Source organism: Odocoileus virginianus, chromosome 5 (genome assembly GCF_023699985.2).
Source record: "Odocoileus virginianus isolate 20LAN1187 ecotype Illinois chromosome 5, Ovbor_1.2, whole genome shotgun sequence".
In the NCBI taxonomy this organism is placed as follows: domain Eukaryota; kingdom Metazoa; phylum Chordata; class Mammalia; order Artiodactyla; family Cervidae; genus Odocoileus; species Odocoileus virginianus.
In genome coordinates this window covers 45119034-45141996 of record NC_069678.1, presented here as the reverse complement: position 1 = coordinate 45141996, position 22963 = coordinate 45119034, and the positions used below count along the sequence as shown (strand labels likewise).

Sequence of the window (22963 nt, the reverse complement as noted above, 5' to 3'; positions counted from 1 at the left end):
TGTCAAACACTCTTTTGAATACTTTACATATAGTTACTTATTTAATCCTCACAAAACCCTATGAGATGTAGGAACTATTTTTTGTTGTTATTCAGTCACTTAGTCATGTCGGCTCTTTGCGACCCCATGGACTGCAGCATGCCAGGCTTCCCTGTACTTCACTGTCTCCTGGAATTTGCTCAAACTCATGTCCATTGAGTCAGTGATGTCATCCAGTCATCTCATCCTCTCTCGCCTGCTTCTTCTCCTGTCTTCAGTTTTTCCTAGAATCGGGGTCTTTTCCAGTAAGTTGGCTCTTCACATAAGGTGGCCGAAGTATTGGAGCTTCAGCTTCAGCCTCAGTCCTTCCAGTGAATAATCAGGTTGATTACCTTTAGGAATTATTATCCCACTTTTGTAGAGAAGGAAACCCAAAGTACAGATTTTTACCTCTGAGCAATATCACACATCTAGTAAACAGGAGCTAGGTTCAAATCTAGATGTTCTGTGCTAAACAGTGTACATCCACATAATCGAATATAGTTAAAAAGTTCCTAGAAATAAATCTTCTTGTTCTGGAATATTAAGACTTTTAAGATATAGGTGGAGCCAACAACTAGGCTTTAAAACATATAGGAAGAAAGCAGTTAGTCAGCTCATGGAATATAAGTGGATCCTTTTCGACAAGTGATTGTGATTGACAAGCTTATAGGATACTGTTGCAGAGCAGAGCGGACACTGGGTGTCAGAAGTCCACATCACCAGGGAGATGGAGAGAGCCTCTCACTAAGGGCAGAAGTGGTTCTTTGTCTCTGCATTCTTGCAGCATCCTGAGGAATCTGGATGCGCTGGCTCTTACTGTTTGCCTTTTCAGGAGGACTCAGAGCAGAAGGATGTACACGCAGGGCACCGCAATAACCAGTGAAGCTTCCTGTAGTGTTCTTTTCCTTTGTGAATACCTTACCTCTCTTTGAAAAAGCTATAAACATTTGTTAACATGACTTAGAGAGTCTTGTGCACATAATTTTTGTAAGTGCAAAAATATTTTGTCTCTGAATCAGGTCTGATTTTTGTTTCATGATAATTTTTTGCTGTGTCTTCTGTTAGGGAGAGCTTTAAGAGAAGGGAGATTTTGAGCCCTTAAATAAGAGAGAAGCCTGGAAAATTAACCTACATGCAGTAAAGAATTCTATATGCAGAAACTTACAAAAGCAGTCATACACAAACTATGTTTTTAGATTATGAATAAATTATTGAGTCAGTTCCATATGCAAGTCAGAACTGTACATTTTAATAAGTTGTATGAAAAAATAACTTACTGGATTTTCTTACATAACACCTTGGTGCCAGAGGTATCATTTTTTTCTAAAAATAGATCCCTTGCTCACCTTTCCGCATGTAAGGGTTAACATGAACAACAACAGAGTGGCATCCAGGGGATGTACTGGGAAGAAGCCTAGATTGGGTTGGGGAAATTTGAAACAAACAAGAGGGTCATTATGAGTTGGAAGGGGTGGGGAGTAGGAAAAACTCATGTAATCTATAGGAGACAGGCCTTGCTTTAGCAAAATACTTCTTTCCGTATTGAATTGATATGTTTGGGCACAGACCACCCAAGAAAAATCTATATCGGATGCAATGAGGGAATTATGATGTAAGGAGCAGGGGCATATCCAGTCTTTGGAAAAACCACCTAGTCTGTGTAGGCATCTGATATACAAAGTCTGGTAGCTAAGAACAAGAAAGGTCTCGGAAACACTTTGATTCTCAGGGTGAGAGATGGTATATTTTCAGATCATTCCCCAGAAGGGGAACAGGATTTTCATTATCCTACTCAGCACAGTGCCGTTTTGTTCACCCATTCACTCTAACCCAAGTTCTGCTTCTTGGCACTTCTGATTTGTTGGTCAGTTTTCATCACCTCCTTGACAGCTGAGCCCAGTTGGTCTTAAATAGTTGGTCACTCTTATCCCAAAAAAGGATGTCTGCTTCCTGGGTTTCTTTTTGTTCCTACATATTTATGTGTATATTATTTTGTATAATTCTCTGAGAACACATTCCCAAATCAGTAAATATTGTTTATTAAATTATTATTTGTAGTATTTATTATCACTTATGAATTATCACTTTGTGAATTATAAAATTATCTATTAGGATTACATCATTCTATTTTATCAATGTACTTTTGAGCCATTTTACTATTTTGATTCCTTAGTTTGCCTAACTTTTCATTGTTACGAGCATCTTTTTATCCAAATCAGTGTCAAATTTGGGGTTCTTTTCAGAACATTTTTTGCAAAAGAAATTCCATGAGACTGGTTTCAGAAAGATTGTATCAGTCTGTAATCTCAGAAATACATGAGGCTATATGTTTTACAATACTCAAACAAATAGACCTTTGGTAATTTGTTAGAAGATTTCATCAGATTTTAATTTTTTGCCTCCTTGTTCTTGCCAATTAAATTGAGCATTGTATATGTTTATTTGTTACTTATGTTTATTTTATTTTCCTTTGTTTTCCTTTACCTGCTTTTAAACTGATTCTCATGATTTGTAAGCACTTCTTATATAAAGTATTTAAACCTTGTGGTATTTGTTTAGACAGTTTATCTTGGGAGTTAATTTTCTAAAACATGCCTTTTGTCATTATAAATCAGATTCACCTAATCTTGCCCTCATTTTCTGATAAGAAGTGGTTGTTTCTAAGACCTTTATCAAGCCTTTCTTCTTTTTCTTCTTTTAATAGTAAGGGAGCTCTTTTTATCTGGCAATATTCAGCTTCATAAGGGTGAAATTTAAAAGTATTCAAAGTTTTAAAGGGAAATAAACATTTAAACTACCAGGGAAGGGACATTAGAATAATACACTGAGTCACAGCAATATGGGCTGAAACAGGATTCCTCAGAGCCTTTTCCCCCTACAAATTCCTTTTAATTCATTAAAATGTCTGAATACAGAAGTTGGAACTGCTATATTGCCTCTGTGCTGTTGGTTCATATAGGGCACAAGTATGAAAGATGACACCAGGCTGTGTTACATAAGGGCAGGGTTTGTGCACAGTTGGATCTGCTATGGTGCTTTTTCTTGTTCTCTTTATGTTCAGTTTGGCGGTTAAATACAAGATAGGATATAATTTTAACTGCAGAAAAGTAGTAGTGTTTGTTTTTTAAGGCAGCATTTTCACTGTACGATGTCACTGTATGATTTCTTGTTCTCTTTACCATGTCAGATTATTCTTCCCATCCCCTCCTCCCTCCCTGACTGCTCTGGTGACACAGATTTGAGAATAGTTTGAGTGTGTTTGTTAAAACCTCATCTTTCCGTTAAAAATTGAACAGACCTCAACATCACAATGTAAATAGTAACACTGAAACCAACCGCACAATCAAAATCATTATATTGTCAATTAAGGAATTATATGATAACCTCATACCTTTGTTTGGGGAGTGGTTTCTGTTTTCACTAAGAGTAGCACAGCAGAATACTTCTGTAAGTTGTCTCTTTGTCAGGAATAAATTGTATTGCTAAATGGGCTTTGTGTGGTTTGTGGAAGTGGAGTTGACTCCAACTTGAGAATTTCATTTCTTTTTTTTGCTTTTGAGAATTGTTAGTTTCTGTGGCTTATATCAGAAGAATAGTCTGGTGGAGAAATTAGAATATGCTGACAACACAAATACACGTGAATGAATGACTGAGCAATAAATGTGTTTAGGTGGAGGTGTGAAAGATGTTAGTAAAAGATAACTTCAGAAGTGCTGATGCCTATTTGGAGGTGGTTTTGATTATTTGAGTTTGAATTTTCAAGTGAAATTCACAAAATGGGCTGAGGGCTGGATTTGGTTTCATTCATTTTACAGCTTTTAACTGGTCCAGGAGCATTGAAAAATATAATGGCACACTACTACGGTGTTCACTGGATTAACTTCTTAAAAAGTTTTTGTTTTATATATCTTATATAAACTTGTTTAGTTATTCCAGTTGCTCTGTATATCTTTTATAAATTTAACTTTACAACTTGGTCATGAGATACAAGATAGCCTTTGTTTATTAAGGGAGAGTTACATGTTAGTAGTAACTGTCTAGTTTGGGGTTTAAGAAGCTCCATATATGTACTGTAACTTATTTATGTATTTATTTTTAAAGACATGGAATTTTTTTTTTTTTACTACACTGGGTCTTCATTGCTGTGTGCGGGCTTTCTCTAATTGCAGCGAGCAAGGGCTACTCTTCATTGTTTTTCAAGGGCTGCTCATTGTGGTTGCTTCCCTTGGTGCCAAAGAACAGGCTCTAGGGCTTCAGTAGTTGTGGCACATAGCCTCAGTAGCTGTGGAGCATGGGCTTCATTGCCTCTTGGCATTTTGGCATTTGAGATCTTCTCAGGCCCACTCAGCAATAGAGACTCTGCCTGCAGTGCAGGAGACAAAGACGATGTGGGTTTGATCCCTGGGTCAAGAAGATCCCCTGCAGGAGGGCATGGCAACCCACTACAATGTTCTTGTCTAGAGAATCCCATGGACAGAGAAGCCTGGCAGGCTACAGTCCATAGGGTCATATGGACACGGCTGAAGTGACTGAGCACACACAGCAAACCTGAGATGCAGCCTGTGTCCCCTGCACTGGCAGGTGGATTCTTAACCACTGTACCACCAGGGAAGTCCTGAAATATAATTCATAATAAAATTTTAAGCATTGTTTTGGGGAAAGGGGAGGAAATGAAATAAATCAACTTTGATCTCATGAAGTTTCTTTCTTTCTTTCTTTTTTGAGATGGGAAAGGAAGGACATCAGTAAGAATTTCTTTTTCTAGAACCCTATTGGAAAATGCCTTCCCTCCTCTAGCAGAAAAGCTTTTCTGTCATCTTCAATAGTATGAGTGTGTTCAGTTAAATAGATTTTTCTTTTAAAAAGCCCTACTTCCTAAAGTCTTTGAGGTTTTAGGGAAAGAGTCTTTTATGGCATGTTGGAAGAAAGACAAGGAATTTCTCCTTTCTTCAGTGAGGAAAAGGTTTAATACTTGACACTTTTTTTTTTTAATTATCAAAGTGTTAGTGTGGCTAACAATTTGTGAAACAGTCAAGATAAGAGTTGAGACTTGTTTCAGTCTGTGTTATCTTTCCTATCTGAAGTGAGAAATAAATACCTCATAGGAATGTTTGTGGAGATACAATGCCTTTCCCTTCTAGAATACTTGTTTGAGTCAGCAGTAGTGAATGTGATTACCTTTGAATCCCTGTTTGAGAAAGAGATGAGTGGGTGGTTTCAGTACAGTTTCAGTGTAGTTAACTCAGAATTGGTATTAATTGCCCCCGTTATAGATGCCTTTAGTGAGGAAGCCAGGTGTAACCCTGGTAACTTCTTCACACTTTTAGAGTTTATTGTTACCAAATAAAAGTTAGTTGACATGAAAGTCTTACACACATTGTTGTCCTTCTTGTGATTCAACTAAAGTGTACCTTTTCAAAAATGAAATTATTGTTAATAGTGTTTTTTTGGTGTGGGGCTTTTAAATATTGTTTATGTTTAAATAGAAGATATTAACAAAAAGACTTAAAATCTGAATTTTGATTTTCTGATATGGGAGAACTTCCTGGGGAATACTTTAAATGAGCTCTTCACCCCTTGGTAGTTGTATTCATCAGACTAATACAGTGACAGGAAAGGAATAGAGTCCTGTAGCTGGTTGGCTTGGGGTGAGTCACTGGATGAAGGAACAAGACTCATATTTTTGCTTAGTTTAAGTGCTTTTAAGAATGTATATTCTGAAGTTGGATAGGGTGAGGCAAGTTAATGGAATTTCTGATAATAGGAAGGGTAACAAAAAATAATAAAACTGTGAGAAAACAGTAAATAATCAATGTGGAAGTAGAAATAAGTTGTATCTAAAGAGATGATGAAATTGTTATTTTCTTACTTTCTGTAATTATTCTCTAGTTTTTTTGCTGTTGTTGTCAATGAATAATTCATACAGAATTACTTACGAATTTTGATTTGATAGTTCTAGTCATTCGACTTGAGAAATTGCATTTCTTATAGTAACTTTTTAATGTTAAACTGGTTTTAACTAGTAGTTATAAAAATAATAAATATGAAGAGTGTTTACTGAGGGAAGAAAAGGGGGAGTGGTAAAGTTGCTCTTCTGGTTTCTTTGATGAGTTTACATGACCAGTGACCACAACTCCTGGGTGATTTTGAACTCTAGCAGGTAGTCAGTCATGTAAGGGTGCATTGCATAGTTGAGTCCCATAATTTGGAGACTCTGGTGAGGATGTCATCTTAGTTACATTTATATATATATATATATATATATTTCCTGACATCTGGATTTTTAAATAAAACATTTTCTGATAATGTACTTAGCTTAAACTTCCAAACTAGGAACTTAATATATAAAAAGACACAATTGTGGTTTGTGTGTTTTCTCCCCCTCTATAAAAACATCTTCATTTTATATTCTTGGTTATATTTAACATATTAAACTGTACAAGAAGTTAAAGTATGTTTAATTTCTTTAAATTATGAATAAAATAATGCATAAAATAAAATTAAGCAAAAGTTGAATATTGTGAGCCATGCAATGTGTCAGAAAGTAAGGATAAAAAAATAAATAGGCTTCACTTTTTTCTATTCATCAGCTCAGAGTTCAGTAGGAGAGGAATAAAAGTAAAGAACATGTTGACTGCTCTGATAGCGGAGCTCATAATTTTTCATTCCCTCGTTTCATTCCTATACCTATTTATTTGTTTAACATGTCTTTATTTTACATCCACTATAAAGAGACCACTGTAAACTGACTCTTTTTTAGGCTTGGCATTGTAATGGCGAACCAAATATATAAGATAACTCCTCAAGGAGAACTCACTCTCTATGGAAGCTGTCCAGACACAGGGATCATTGTCATTTTTTTCAGTGTTGTATCCCAAGTGTTTGTAAGAGTGCTTAGGCACAGACTAGGTGTTCATAAATGTTTATTGGAAGAAGGAAAACAGACGACCCAAACCTGGGCTCAGGTTCTTCTTTGCCTATTGTTTGGGAAGCCTTGAACTGGATTTTGGAGAATAATTGCTTCTTAAGAGAAAAATGACTATAACATCCTGTGCAGAGGGCTTAGGCCCTAGGTGGTAAGGATAATATTGAGGCTTAATACAATATTCACTAGTATTTCAAAGTAGATCAGAATGAAAGTATTGTATCTTTATGAACTTTCCAGAAGTTGTAGCTATCAGTGTATGCTGAGACTATTAAAAGCATCTATCTGTAGCATATTTTATTCTTATTAGACATAAGGGATTTTTCTTTTAAAGTTCAATATTAAACTGATAGTATTTTATAACTTTTAAATTGCTATGTATTAGTGGCACTTGTGAATTAATAATCAATGTTGGATAATTTACAAGTTTTTAAGTGGGAGAGATCAATTTCTTTCTAATAAGGAATTGAATGTTCAAATGTTTTGAAAGACTTATAATGCATACTTTCTCCTTAAAATATTGAAAGCCTTTTCTGGAGTAGGCATATTTGAACAAAGAAGCTGATAGCATCTGACAGTATATTTTTACCTTTTGTGTGTCCAGAGTGTCCAGAATTTTGTTATTTTAGCACATCACACAGATAAAGTTTTTTTTGTTGTTCATGTAATTGGAGTTAATTATGCACTATTTTTTATCATATATTTATTAGAAATGTTTGTGTATTCCTATGTAAATCTTAGTGTTTTGTGCATAAATTGATCTTACTTGAAACTATAAACATTCATCTTTAAAAAATCCTTGTTCAAAGTACCTCATAATTTAAAATATATCCAAAATAAAAACAATTGTAAACCAGAACAACACAGGAAGTAAGTCATATAACTCATATATAGTGAGTTGACTATTTTGTGGTTGAGTGAGTGAAAGTTGCTCAGTCATGTCTTGACTCTTTGCGACCCATTGAACTGTAGCTCACCAGGCTCATCTATCCATGGGATTTCCCATCAAAGAATACTGGAGTGGAGGGAATCTTCCCCACCCAGAAATTGAACTCAGGTCTCCTGCATTGCAGGGAAATTCTTTACTGTCTCAGCCACCCTCGAAGCCCAGTTTTGTGGTTACATAACCTTAAATATTTCGAACACTTTGATTTGCAAGAAATTTAAATATTCGTAAGAATTATTGTTTCATGCTAACTAAGTTTATTAACACACAAATTGCAACATTTACAAGGCCAGGATGCTGGAAAATGATATTGCATTACTTTATCTTCTCTATTCTTGGCATGAACACAAGTTCAGAGGTGAGGTGAAAGTAGTTTTTGTTATTGTTTTATTTCTACATACGTCATGGTTTAGACTCCTCACATAGTAGTAACAGGTTAAAGAATTATATGTTAATGAACACAAAAGTTAGTTATTTTAGGTTTTGATTGATAAAAGTTACTTCTTAAATTGAACTAACAGAGCAAAACAATAGAGTGACTTTATGCAAACTTACAGGGAATGAGTTTTTAACATACTGCCTTTAGTATACAAAGATTCAGTTCAGTTCAGTTTAGTCAGTCATGTCTGACTCTTTGTGACCCCATGGACTGCAGCATGCCAGGGTTCCCTATCCATCACCAACTCCCAAAGCCTGCTCAAACTCATGTCCATTGAGTCGGTGATGCCATCTAACCTTCTCATCCTCTGTTGTTCCATTCTCCTCCTGCCTTCAACTTTCCCAGCATCAGGGTCTTTTCTAGTGAGTCAGTTCTTTGCATAAGGGGACCAAATTATTGGAGCTTCAGCATCAGTCTTTCCAATGAATATCCAGGACTGATTCCTTTAGGATTGACTGGTTGGATCTCCTAGCTATCCAAGGGAATCTCGAGAGTCTTCTCCAACACCACAGTTCAAAAGCATCAATTCTTTGGTGCTCAGCTTTCTTTATAGTCCAGCTCTCACATGCATACATGACTACTGGAAAAACCATAGCTTTGACTAGACGAACCTTTGTTGGTAATGGAATGTCTCTGCTTTTTAATATGCTGTCTAGGTTGGTCAGATCTTTTCTTCCCAGGAGCAAGTGTCTTTTAATTTCATGGCTGCTGTCACCACCTGCAGTGCTTTTGGAGCCCCAAAAGATAAACTCGGTCACTCTTTCCATTGTTTCCCCATCTATTTGCCATGAAGTAATGGGACCTGATGCCATGATCTTAGTTTTCTGAATGTTGAGTTTTAAGGCAACTTTTTCATTCTCCTCTTTCACTTTCATCAAAAGGCTCTTTAGTTCTTCAATTTCTGCCATAAGGGTGGTGTCATCTGCATATCTGAGGTTATTAATATTCCTCCCAGCAATCTTTATTCCAGCTTGTGCTTCATCCAGCCTGGCATTTGGCATGATGTACTCTGCATATAAGTAAATAAACACGGTGACAATATACAGCCTTGACATACTCCTTTGCTGATTGGGAGGAAACAAGTCTGTTGTTCCATGTCCAGTTCTAACTGTTACTTCTGACCTGAATACAGATTTCTCAAGAGGCAGGTTAGGTGGTCTGGTATTCCCATCTCTTTAAGAATTTTCCGTAGTTTGTTGTGATCCACACAAAGGCTCTGGAGTAGTCAATAAAGCAGAAGTAGAAGTTTTTCTGGAACTCTTTTGCTTTTTCTATGATCCAACGGATGTTGGCAATTTGAAAGATTTTCATACAATGGCAAGTTTTATTACAAATCCTTGATTTTTAAAATTTATTTATAATAATCTCATTACTATGCAGTGATAAATGAAAAAGTTGAAGAAAGTGAAATAATTTACTTTTTAGGTTTACTTTCAACTTTCTCTTTTCATCAAATTAAAATGAAATAGAAACAAGTTTTCTGGAGGCTTCTAAACTAGAGTTCAGCCTGGTAGAAATCATGCACCCGCTTCATCAATTATTTTTCTTGTTTCCATTTTAGGAATGAAACTCATTAACATATATAAACAGGTATAAATCAAGGATTTCATATGGCAATACTGGTAATAGACTGTGGTCCGCGTTAATGTCTGTAGGGCTTGAAGTCACAGCCTCAGTCCCATAGAGGACCTGATAATCAAATAAGTGGTGTTTACAGGGAATGATTGAAGGTGGGCGGAGAAGGGGACGACAGAGGATAAGATAGTTGGATGGCATCACCAACTCAATGGACATGAGTTTGGGTAAACTCTGTGAGTTGGTGATGGACAAGGAGGCCTGGTGTGCTACAGTCCATGGGGTCGCAAAGAGTCGGACACGACTGAGCTACTGAACTGAATTGAATGGGGACCCTAGTTGCCATGAGCAGGAGCATCCACGACAGGGTTTAGTTCAAAGTAAAACCAGAAAAGTTGAAGTTTTTGTTTTATAGCTTAATAAGAAGTCTTTTGAAGAAATGTATGATTTTACAGAAATGTCCAAAGACCAGACTGATGGAGACAATGTTAGAAAAGCAAAATGTTCCTAATCAAGAGCTTGAAGTCCAAGCTTATCACAGCATACTATTTATTGCCAGAGTAGCATATTTTTCTTGCAAAATGCTCATAAATGATGTGAAATCCAATGTTAGAATTCCAATTCTGGTCTTACAAATTCCCATCTCATAGCAGTATATCTGTTTATTAGGAGTTATCCCCTGAATGTGAATGATTTCAGTCCTAAGTCACTGCACCTGTTGCCAGGAGATATTTATTCCAATCACTGGCCTAAAGCACAGAGAGTTATTGCTTGACATTTTATAGCTTGGGGGTAGGGGGGGACTGTCTTTCCAAAATCATTTGTTTATAGTAGAAAAAATGGAGCAAAACAGTTTATTTTACTCCAAGTACCACTATTTGCCACGGTTCACATTTGCACAGCACAGAGCAGCAATATTGATTTTTTGTTCACAGGGCCTCCCTTATAAGTTTTTTCTTCAACTGTCAGAATTGTAAGATGGATTGGATTATATTTTGTTTGTTGGGATGCTTACATTTTTCTTTGTTGAGATAGAAATAGATTGAAATACAACTTAGAATAAATGTCATAGTGTGATTAAATAGCTTTAATTTGGACATTTCTTTATGCTGTTGATGTTAATTAAGCAAATTTGTTGACTGCTTGATCATCAGAGAACTATTTCCTTTCTTGCCCTTCTTGCACTAGGACTAGAGGCACCCAGCATATCCTAACTATGTTCTTTCCAATGGTAGTTCCCAAACCTGCTGCTAATTGCCATTATCATTTGGATGCTCATTAAAATTACATTGAAGAACATGAATTTGGGAGCTGAAGTACTGGGGTTTCAAACCTTGATTTCATTCTTACTGATGTATGATTTTGGAAAACATGATTTTTCGGTGCCATAATTTCCTCCTTTGTAAAACAGTAATAATAATAATACCAATCTCGTTTGGTTGTCTTGAGGATTTGTAGTCAGTAAATATTTGTTAAGTCCTTAAAGGCACTTCTAGTGATAATGGGATGAAGAGAGTAGCAGTTCCTCTTCCTGCAAACAGTTATAAAACTGAACAGAATTGTCAGCAACACATTTTAGGGCTTTAGAAATTAACCAGAGCCAAATAAATCAGGAAGGATTTCTTTATGAAAAGCTGATGAAACTTGCATTTCACACAGTTGAAGTTTAAAGCCTTCTAGACTTGGGCTGTCCTTAGACCCCTTCCCCCTCCACATTGTTTGGCTACTTCATTGTGGTTAGTTTCATCAGAGCAAGGCAGGGGTCTTGAAAATCTCTGACTGAACTGCCAGGAAGAGTTGGCTTGGTTTACAGTAGAGGGTGGAGACCAATGCCTAGGAGTAGAAGTAGTAAACACCATGGAAGACAGATGGGGGACCCCCAGCTCTGCTAACCTTAGGCTGGGGTCCCCATTGGGGAAACCGAGGGTCAGTCTGAAGCATACCAAGGAAACCTTGGAAATGAAGGAGCCAAACATTTTCTGTGCATTCTTGACTGACTGGAAAGCTATACACATAGCAGAGGAGATGTGAAGGGATACTGCAGAAAGGAAAGAACCAAGGCTGACTTGAAAACTGCTTGAGCTTTGAACACTTTCCCTAGCACAGAGATCAATCAGCAGAGGGTGGCGACCTTATTACAGGTTCATCGATTTTGTGTGGAAGTCTTTGCTCAATCATTGGCCGATCACTAAGCTATGCAGGGACAGGTGTAATCCGTAGGAACTCAGGCTAGAAAATAAAAATAAGAGTTAAAATAACAATGACAACAATAACAACAATGAGCATAGACATAGCACCTTCTAGCTACAGGAGAAGTGTGCGTGTGTGTGTGTGCTCAGTCACCTCAGTCTTGTCCAGTTCTTTGCTATTTTATGGACTGTAGCCCACCATGGGATTCTCCAGGCAAGAAAAGTAGAGTGGGTTACCATGCCCTCCTCCAGGATATCTTCCAGCCCAGGGATTGAAGGGGATCGAATCCGTGTTTCCTGCGTTGACAGGTGGATTCTTTACTGCTGAGTCACCCGGAAGACAGGAGAAGACAGCAGATTAAATTCAGTCAGAACGTTAAAAGGAAAATAACATTAACAACATCAGTTCTCAGGGGAAAGAAATTGAGTTGCTAACAGTATATTATTTAAAATGTTTAGTTTTCAAAAAACCCAACAAAATTTACAAGACAGTAGAAAAAGTGGATAAAAAGCATTCAATAGAAACTACTACCTCTGATGTGGGCCCACACATTAGATTTAGAAGATAAACATTTCATAGTGGCTATTATGAATATTTTCACAGATCAAAGGAAAACTATATTAGAGAATTAGGAGGAAATATGATGATGACCTGACAAATATGTAATAAAGAAAACCTATTTTTAAAAAGCCTTGGAGAAATTCTTAGCACATCTTAGTTATTATATCAGTGTGTTGCAAATAAATACATTTTCGCCAAATACAGATATCCTATCTTCATCTGAATCCAGAGATTCTGATTCAGTAGGACTGGATTAGGGCTCGAAGATCTGTCTTTAAAAAAAATACTTTCCAGATGACTCTGATGCAAATTCATATTTGAGAGTCAGTCATATACTCCTAGACAGTTATTTTAAAAATTGTTCTGAAAAATGCGCAATATCGAAAAGTAAAAGAAAGTATTAGTGGCTCAGTCATGTCTAGCTCTTTGCGACCCCATGGACAGTGGCCTGCCAGGCTCCTCTGTCTATGGAATTCTGCAAGAATATTGGAGTAGATAGCCATTCCCATCTCCAAGGGGACCTTACCAACTCAGGGATCAAACTCAGGTCTTCTGCATTGCAGGCAGATTCTTTACCATCTGAGGCAGCAGGGAGGCTCCAAAACAATTCTGAACTCAAGAGGAAGAATGTGCAATTAAGATAAGGTGGTTACAACTCTGGTGATTTCTTCTTTTGACTCGCTAAGCCTTTAGAGCATGAAAGTAACTCAGTCGTGTGCAGTTCTTTGCAACCCCATGGACTATACAGTCCATGGAATTCTCCAGGCCAGAATACTAGAGTGGGTAGCCTTTCCCTTCTCCAGAGGATCTTTCCAACCCAGAAATTGAACCCAGGTCTCCCACATTGCAGGCAGATTCTTTACAAGCTGAGCCACAAAAATACTGGAATACTCCAAGAATACTGAAGTGGGTAGCCTATTCCTTCTCCAAGAGATCTACCTGACCCAGGAATGGAACCAGGGTCTCCTGCATTGCAGGCAGATTCTTTACCAACTGAGCTATGAGGGAAGCGCCCCATATTAATGTGATATAAATAGCAATGTAGATACATGTTTTTAGGAGTAAGTTTTGTTCTGCCTTTTCACAAGCTTTACTTAATGAAAATACTGAATTTTAAAAATTAATATTAATTGCAATAGTTTTATTTAAGACTTTCCAAACTTCTTTGAAGTTCTTTGCTGGTAGAAAGAGTTTTAAGTTTTAAGCCATACCCCTTGAAGTTTATAGGAAAATAGGGAGAAAAGGCTAAAGAAAGAGTAACAATTTACATTTTTCTTAAAAAATATATGCTTTCTGCCATCCTCTGCCACCATGGCGCCTGTGAAGAAGCATGTGGCGAAGCATGAAGCAGGTCTTGAAGTTTATTCTTGACTGTACGCATCTTATAGAAGATGGAAGCATGGATGCTGCCAGTGTTGAGCAATTTCTTCAGGAGAGAGTCAAAATGAATGGAAAAGCTGGGAATCTTGGTAGAGGTATTATAACAGTAGAAAAAAGAAAAGCAAGTTCACTGTAACTTCCAAGGTGCCTTTTTACAAAATGTATCTGAAATATCTCACCAAAATATTTGAGGTATTTGGTTATGCATAGTTGCTAACAACGAAGTTATGAATTGCATTACTTTTAGATTAATTAAGATGAAGAAGAGTAGGAAGATGAGAAGTAAAACTCAATTATCTGGAATATTTTTATGAGTTCCTGAATAAAATTTAGGAGCCCCCCCAAAAGTTTATGTACGTTTTTCTTTTGATTTCATAATTGGCCATGTTTATTTTTTCTCTTCCAATAAATCTTTGATTGGAATAGTTAATCCAGAAAGATGTCTGCTTGTGGTTTGTGTGTGTGTATGTGTTAGTTGCACGTTCATATCTGACTCTTTGTGACTCTATGACTGGGGCCAGCCAGGCTCCTGTGTCCATGGAATTCTCCAGACAAGAATACTGGAGTGGGTTACATTTCCTTCTCCAGGGGATCTTCCTGACCCACAGATTGAACCTGTGTCTTCCCACATTGCAGGCAGATTCTTTACCATTTGAGCTATCTTGGCTGATTCATCTCAAGTGCTTTTGAGAATTTTCGTGGCAGTACATACAGTCTACATTATTTGCCATCATCCATCCATGCTAACATTCTCATATATGTTTATGAGCAACAAATTTATTCATTAGCATGTATACTTGATTAAAAGGTGTTTGCTTGTTTTGAATCATAGATTGGTGAAATTTGATAGGACTTTGAAGTGACTTTCATTCTTCAGAAAAATAAATTAAAACCCAAAAAAATAAAATGATTCAGCCAGGTTCACAAGGCTGACCCAGACACTGGTTCCAGTAGTCATGTATGAATATGAGAGTTGGACCATAAAGAAAGCTGAGTGCCAAAGAATTGATGCTTTTGAACTGTGATGTTGGAGAAGACTCTTGAGAGTCCCTTGGACTGCAAGGAGATCCAACCAGTCCATCCTAAAGGAAATCAGTACTGAATATTCACTGGAAAGACTGACGTTGAAGCTGAAACTCTTAATACTTTGGCCACCTGATGCAAAGAACTGACTCATTTAAAAAGACTCTGATGCTGGGAAAGACTGAAGACGGGAGGAGAAGGGGCGATGGAGGATGAGAAGGTTGGATGCCATCACTGATTCGATGGGCATGAGTTTGAGCAGGCTTCTGGTGTTGGTGATGGACAGGGGGAAGCCTGGCGTGCTGTAGTCAGTGGTATCGCAGAGTCAGACGCACCTGAGTGACTGAACTGAACTCTTTATATATGTCTATACCTGAACAGTGTAGATTTTGCTCTCTTGATAAGTTTATGGCACACGTCACTGCATTTCCATAAATACAGTTTTCATCATTATCTATATGTTGTGTGAACCTTTAAAATAATTATTTCCTGTCAATTCACTAACATTTTTGATGAATTTCAGATAGTATGAAAAATTATAAAATAAATCTTGTTTATATGATTGACATGGAGGTCTTGAAAAGTCCCAGAATCCCTTTCTGTTCATGGCTGTTACTAAGAGCATGGGCTCTGGAATCTGAGAACCTCACCTGTGTTAAGATCTAACTCACAGTAAATCCTTGAAACCTTGAATGACCTATTTGATGCCTTAGTTTCATACTCTGTAAATTATTACAGTAACTCCTCCATTTCTTTTACTACAATGAACAACAATGAACTATGTTGTAGTTGTTGATGATGTTGGTGAGCATAAAAAAGGGTGATCCATAAAAAGCATTTAGGGCAGCATCTAAACATTGTAATTGCTATATAAATGTTAGCCACTAAATATATTTCTTCAGATTTGTTTTATGAATATAAATGTTTATCCATAGGACTTAAATAAAGTTAGATAATGTTCATATATCTTTCTTTTGAGAAACACTAATGAACCCCAGTAGTACCTAGAAAATAATAAATTGACAGGATTTAAATATTTTTCTTGTTTTGAGGATACACATAATTTTATTGATTATACTTTATTTTTTCTCAATGCACACTCTGTTTTCACTGCCAAAGAAAATAGATTACACACTGTAATTTAGAAAATAGTGAAAGTGAAAGTAAGTCACTCAGTCGTGTCCGCCTCTTTGTGTGTGGACTGTAGCCTACCAGGCTCCTCTGTCCATGGGATTCTCCAGGCAAGAATACTGGAATGGGTTGCATTTCCTTCTCCAGGGGATCTTCCCGATCCAGAGATCGAACCTATGTCTCCCGCATTGTAGGCAGACACTTTAACCTCTGAGCCACCAGGGAAGCCCAGTAGAAAATAGAAAACACATTGTAATTTGTATTGTTTTAGACAAATACTAGTTGTTAAGTTTAGCAATTTCTTTTGACAGAATTTATTGGAATTATGTATCATGTACCAATCTAGGCACTGGAATTATAACTATCATCACAGTCTAGCAGGAAAGACATACATTAAAAGTGAACGTAATAACAGCACCATGTGGTAATAAGTATTTAATACTATGAATAAAAAGTGTTTAATACTAAAATGTTAATAACATGTTATGTTAATACTATTTTTAATAACAAGTAACTAGATAATAAGTATTTAATATTATGATGTCTTAAATCATTGTTCACCTGATTTTGAGCCAGATTTTTGGAAAGAGAACACTTTCGATTTAAGACAATGCACGTTGTAGTGTTAAATAAATCAACATTCACTATGAAGAATTCATTCTGTTCTATGCAGTGAAAGTATAAGTACCGTTATCTTTTTTTCAGAAGACTCTGTATTGGAAATCTACATTAGTAAATTGTTTACATCTTTCTATTTTTTCCTTTCTTTTTCATACTTTACTTTTGTGGATGACTAATATTAAGGCTTAAAAATCTTTTATCTGAACTAACTGCCAACTTCTGCAATTTTCAAATATCTTTCAAAAGCAGAAGAAAATTTACTTAGAATCATGACTATAATTCTGGAAACTATCATCAACAAAAATTAAAGCTGAACTTAAAAACCACAGTGCTTCAGAATGAGTTCTATATTTTTGACAAATACTACAACTTATGAATTTTGACTCTAAGCCAGAATAACATGTTCTTACAATAACATGTTCTCATTTGTAATATTCTCTAATATGATCTACAAGGAATTACAATTGCAAATCATCTCTGCTTTTAAAATATGCTCTGCTCCAAAATTGCATATGATATCACTTGTTTGAATTTTCACACCGCTTTTTTTGTCACACAAATAAGTGTCAGCTTCTGTCAGCTTCTTCATAATATTTAATACTGTGTTGTTCATTGTCTTAAATCATGTGTTATCTTTCCTAAAGTCTTGCTCTCTCATCTGTTTTTGTGCAAGACTTTAGGAAAGAGAACACGATTTAAGGTGATGAATATTATAGTATTAAGTAAATAAATTAAAACAAATATAATACTAGTTTAAGATGCATTGTTTATATAAGCACCACAGTATCAGCAAATGAAAGAAAGTAATAACATATGTAAGCATTTATTTATGAACTTGGGAAAAGGTTGAAAGGTTGGCCTCTTTACTGTTTGTCTTGATATTGCCCTTCTTCCTTTCTGTATTCTTTGTTCATTGATAGTGTACTTCTCTTTTAGAAGTCTCATAAGACCATAAATCTTCTTAGTAAAAACCTACCAAGGTTGGTGTTTGCCTCAATCCTCTGAAGACTTTTGTGCTCTAAACTGTGTCCTTTTCGTGTCTCTCTATTTCAGTTACATTTTGTTTCCTCAGTGGAACTGAGAACTCAGCCACGTTTTAGAATTGCTCATTTTCTAAATGATACAAAAGTGTGAACCAGTAATCCTTTTGCAGGATTATTTGCATCTTAGAAAGAAGATGCATGTTTATCCAGGACACTTTTAGTTTTGTTCATTTAGTGAGAGGCATTGTGCAATAAAGCGAACAGATTTTTGCTTTGAATTGACCTGGGCAGAACCTAGTCTTTCAGTTTGGAAGTTTATGTCTTAGAACAGTTTACTTCTTAATATCATTTTTAATTTTTTTTTCCAGTAAAAAAGGATGTGAGAGAAAGCTTATGTGATGCAAAATAATTTATAGAGATAAGAAAAAATACTAAAATTAATGCTCATCTTTTGTAACAGGAAAGCTATAGATGGCAACAAGTTAGAGAACTGAAATAAGAAATTGGGTCAATGTAGAAGTTTCGAAGAGTTGACTCATTGGAAAAGACTCTGATGCTGGGAGGGATTGGGGGCAGGAGGAGAAGGGGACGACAGAGGATGAGATGGCTGGATGGCATCACCGACTCGATGGGCATGAGTTTGAGTCAACTCTGGGAGTTTGTGATGGACAGGGAGGTCTGGTGTGCTGCGATTCATGGGGTGGCAAAGAGTTGGATACGACTGAGTGGCTGAAGTGAACTGAGAAGTTTTTGATGTGGTCGGTATCCCGTAAGTAGCAACCAGCACACATAGATGTGCTGTGTCCACACATAGTGCTTCTTGGCTGCTCTTGGCTTTCTTGGCTTTTACCTCTGTTCTCTGTTCTATTATTACTTTAGAGGACCCCTGGTTGAAAATTTTAAAACCTAAAATTCTAATTTTTTAATCAATTCTAAATTGTTTTTTTTTATCACATTCATGAACAGTGATTACCTACATTCAGCCTGATACACCATACATAAGTTCATGTAGCACTTTCAATTAAGTGCTTTTCTGCACATATCTTGTTTTTGAGTCACACAGGTAGGAAAAGTAACATCATAGGTGTTACATGTCATTTTTTAAATGACAAAACTGAATCTCAGAAGTTTTGTCTCTTTGGGAATTTTCAACTTTTTGGACTAGATTGGAGCAGTGCTAGGTCCTAGGTATACCCGTCTGATCAGTCGTTTACTTATGTCTCAATCCTTTCACTTACGTCAGTTTTCAGTCAAGGCTCTACGAATTGAAACAAATTTTTATGCCGTAAGGGGATTCCCAGGTGGTGCTAGTGATAAAAATTCTGCCTGCTAATGCCAGAGTCACAAGAGATGCAGGTTCGATCCCTGAGTCAGGAAGATCCTCTGGAGTAGGAAATGGCAACCCACTTCAGTATTCTTGCCTGGAAAGTTCCATGAGCAGAGGAGTCTGGCGGGCTACAGTCCATGGTGTTGCAAAGAGTCAGCCCTGACTGAGCAATAGAGCACAGCACACACACATTGTTCCATAAGGGTGATGCTGTCACAGTGTCTTAGCTATTTGGGGAGATGCTAAGACAAATGTATGATGACGTGATCACTCACCTGGAGCAGACATCCTGGAATGTGAAGTCAAGTGGGCTTTAGAAAGTGAAGTCAAGTGGGCCTTAGAAAGTGTCACTATAAACAAAGCTAGTGGAGGTGATGGAATTCCGGTTGAGCTATTTCAAATCCTAAAAGATGATGCTGTGAAAGTACTGCACTCAGTATGTCAGCAAATTTGTATGTCAGCAGTGGCCACAGGACTGGAAAAGGTCAGTTTTCATTCCAATCCCAAAGAAAGGCAATGCCAAAGAATGCTCAAACTACTGCACAGTTGCTAAACTCAAAATTCTGAAAGAGATGGGAATACCAGACCTCTTGAGAAACCTGTATGCAGGTCAGGATGCAACAGTTAGAACTGGACATGGAACAACAGACTGGTTCCAAATAGGAAAAGGAGTACGTCAAGGCTGTATATTGTCACCCTGCCTGTTTAACTTATATGCAGAATACGTCATTCTGGAGAAATGCTGGACTGGAGGAAGCACAAGTTGGAGTCAAGATTGCTGGGAGAAATATCAATAACCTCATATATGCAGATGACACCACCCTTATGGCAGAAAGTAAAGAAGATCTAAAGAGCCTCTTGATGAAAGTTAAAGAGGAGACAGAAAAAATTGGCTTAAAACTCAGCATTCAAAAAACAAAGATCATCACATCCAGTCCCATCACTTCATGGCAAATATGAGGAAACAGTGGCTGACTTATTTTTCTGGGCTCCAAAATCACTGCAGATGGCGATTGCAGCCATGAAATTAAAAGACGCTTACTCCTTGGAAGGAAATTTATGACCAACCTGGATAGCACATTAAAAAGCAGAGACATTACTTTGTCAACAGATGTCTGTCTAGTCAAGGCGGACTTTTTGGTTTTTCCAGTAGTATGTATGGATGTGAGAGTTGGACTATAAAGAAAGCTGAGTGCCGAAGAATTGATGCTTTTGAACTGTGATGTTGGAGAAGACTCTTGAAAGTCCCTTGGACTACAAGGAGATCCAACTAGTCCATCTTAAAGGAGATCAGTCCTGGGTGTTTATTGGAAGGACTGATGTTGAAGCTGAAACACCAATATTTCGGGCACCTGATGCGAAGAGCTGACTCATTTGAGAAGACCCTTATGTTGGGAGAGATTGAAGGCAGGAGGAGAAGGGGACGACAGAGGATGAGACGGTTGGATGGCATCACCTAGTCAATGGACATGAGTTTTGGTTAACTCCGGGAGCTGGTGATGGACAGGGAGGCCTGGTGCAGAGTCGGACACGAGTGAACGACTGAACTGAACTGAAGACAAATGTATTTTAAGATAATTCAACATAACACAGTTAATATGTCTACATTAAGCGACATAATATACACCTTTGTCCTGTGTAATGGCTTTGATTTCATTTATAAATGTAAGTATTCCTTTATTAAATGTTGCATTCTGTGTTTGTTAATCTTGTCATTCTTTTTAAATCGATTGATCAAATGTGTTGTTTTTCTTTGGATATACTAAAAAGAGCCACGTAGTTTCTGATTGTGTCTAGGCTATACAGAAAATACTTTATTAAAGTAATTTACAATTCTTATAAAGATGAATACTCCAGGTAAAGATATATTTTAAAAATCTAGTAATGAATTGCTGATTCATAGTAAAGATCCTGGCAATTAATTAATAAATGTATAAATGGATGGTTTGAAAAACATACTTTGGTACCTCTTGGATATAGATGTGACTAATATTACTTGAAAGTGATTTATTAAAGTAATAAAGTTTAAAAAAATAAAGTAATATACTTCATACATGAGTTCATTTTAATTTTATTTTTCTTTCTTAAGGTTTCAGCAGAGCAGCTTTACCGTTTGGGCTAGTTCGTCGAGAATTATCCTGTGAAGGTTATTCTATAGATCTGCGATGTCCAGGCAGTGATGTTATCATGATTGAGAGTGCTAATTATGGTCGGACAGATGACAAGATTTGTGATGCTGACCCATTTCAGATGGAGAATACAGACTGCTACCTCCCAGATGCCTTCAAAATTATGACTCAAAGGTAAATGTTCATGTGTTAATATCTAATTTTAGCTACAACATCCTAATTAGTGAAAGCGTTATCATAATTCCATACTCGATGGATACAGTCCATATCTCATCCTATTCATTAAACCAAGTTAGGGTTTTCCCTACTAATGTTGATTTCTACTTTATATAGATTGACATATTTATACAGTGACATAGATAATGACATAGACTGAATTGTTATACATTTTTTCTATATCATATAATTAAGAGTAATCAAAATACAGTCTTTTTTAAGACTTCAAAATTTTGAAATATTTTATAATATCAAGAATGTTTCAGTGTCTGGGTCTTTGGCAGTAATTGCTCCTTAATATTTTTAATGAGTAGACTTCATTTTTCAGCAAAAATTAGCAGAATGTACACAGAATTATCATATTCCTTCTGCACACATGTGCAACTTCCCTAACCATTAACATCCTGACATCCCTTACCACAGTGTTAAATTTGTTGTAATAGATGAGCTCACATAGACACATCATTATCACCCAAAATCCTCAGTTTGCATTAGGGTTCAGTCTTGCTGTTGTACATTCTGTGGGTTTTGAAAAATTTATAATGACCCTTATCTACCACTGCAGTATCATACAGAACATTTTGATTTAAAAATTCTCTGTGCCCCACCTACTGATTCCTCCCTCCATCTGACCCCTAGCAACCACTGATCTTACTATTTTCTTATAGTTTGCCTCCTCTAGAATGTCATATAGTTGGGATCATGCAGTATGTAACCTTTTCAGATTGGTTTCTTTTGCATAGTAATATGTATTTACATTTCCTCTATGTCTTTTCATGGCTTAATAGCTCATTTTTTTAAAGTGTTAAATAATATTCCATAGTTTGGATGTACTGCAGTTTATCCATTCACCTACTGAAGGACTTGTTGATTGCTTCCAAGTTTTGGCAATTATGAATAAAGCTTCTGTGAACATCTGTTCAGGTTTTTGTGTGGACATAAGTTTTCAGTTCATTTGGGCAAGTACCATGAAGCATGATTTGTTGGATCTTATGGTAGGAGTGTATTTAGTTTTATAAGAAACTGTCAAAATGTCTTTCAAAGTCACTGTACCATTTTTCATTCTCATTGACAACGAATGAAGGGTGCTCCATACCTTCAACAACAGTTATTGTTGTTAGTGTTTTGCATGCTGTGAGTGCATCCCACCTGGCTCAGCAGTAAAGAATCCACCTGCCAATGCAAGAGACACAGGAGACATAGGTTCTATGTCTGGGCCAGGAAGATAATCTGGAGAAGGAAATGGGAAGTCACTCTTAGTATTCTTGCTTGATAGTCCATGGACAGATGAGCCCTGCAGGCTGCAGTCCATGGGATCGCAAAGAGTCAGACACAACTGAAGCCACTTAGCCACATGCATGCAATGACATATCATGTTTAACATCTCTTAATATACTTATTTGCCATTTATTTATGTTTATTTAGTGAGGTGTCTGTTCTGGTCCTTTCCCCCTTTTAATTGTGTTGCTTTCTTATTGTTTAGCTTTAAGAGATTT

General features: G+C 36.7%; 1 protein-coding gene and 1 pseudogene across 35 annotated transcripts in view; both read left to right on the top strand.

Annotated features, from left to right (window-relative positions):
- The window catches only part of ADGRL2 (adhesion G protein-coupled receptor L2), a 662542-nt gene that overhangs the window by 556064 nt on the left and 83515 nt on the right, over positions 1–22963 (top strand). For all 35 annotated transcript variants that reach the window (XM_070467841.1, XM_070467840.1, XM_070467843.1 and 32 more), the window contains one exon: positions 21212–21425. In XM_070467841.1, the coding sequence (XP_070323942.1) occupies positions 21212–21425 (214 nt within the window). The remainder of the gene's footprint in view (positions 1–21211; positions 21426–22963) is intronic.
- On the top strand, positions 13777–14323 carry LOC110134576 (large ribosomal subunit protein eL22 pseudogene; annotated as a pseudogene).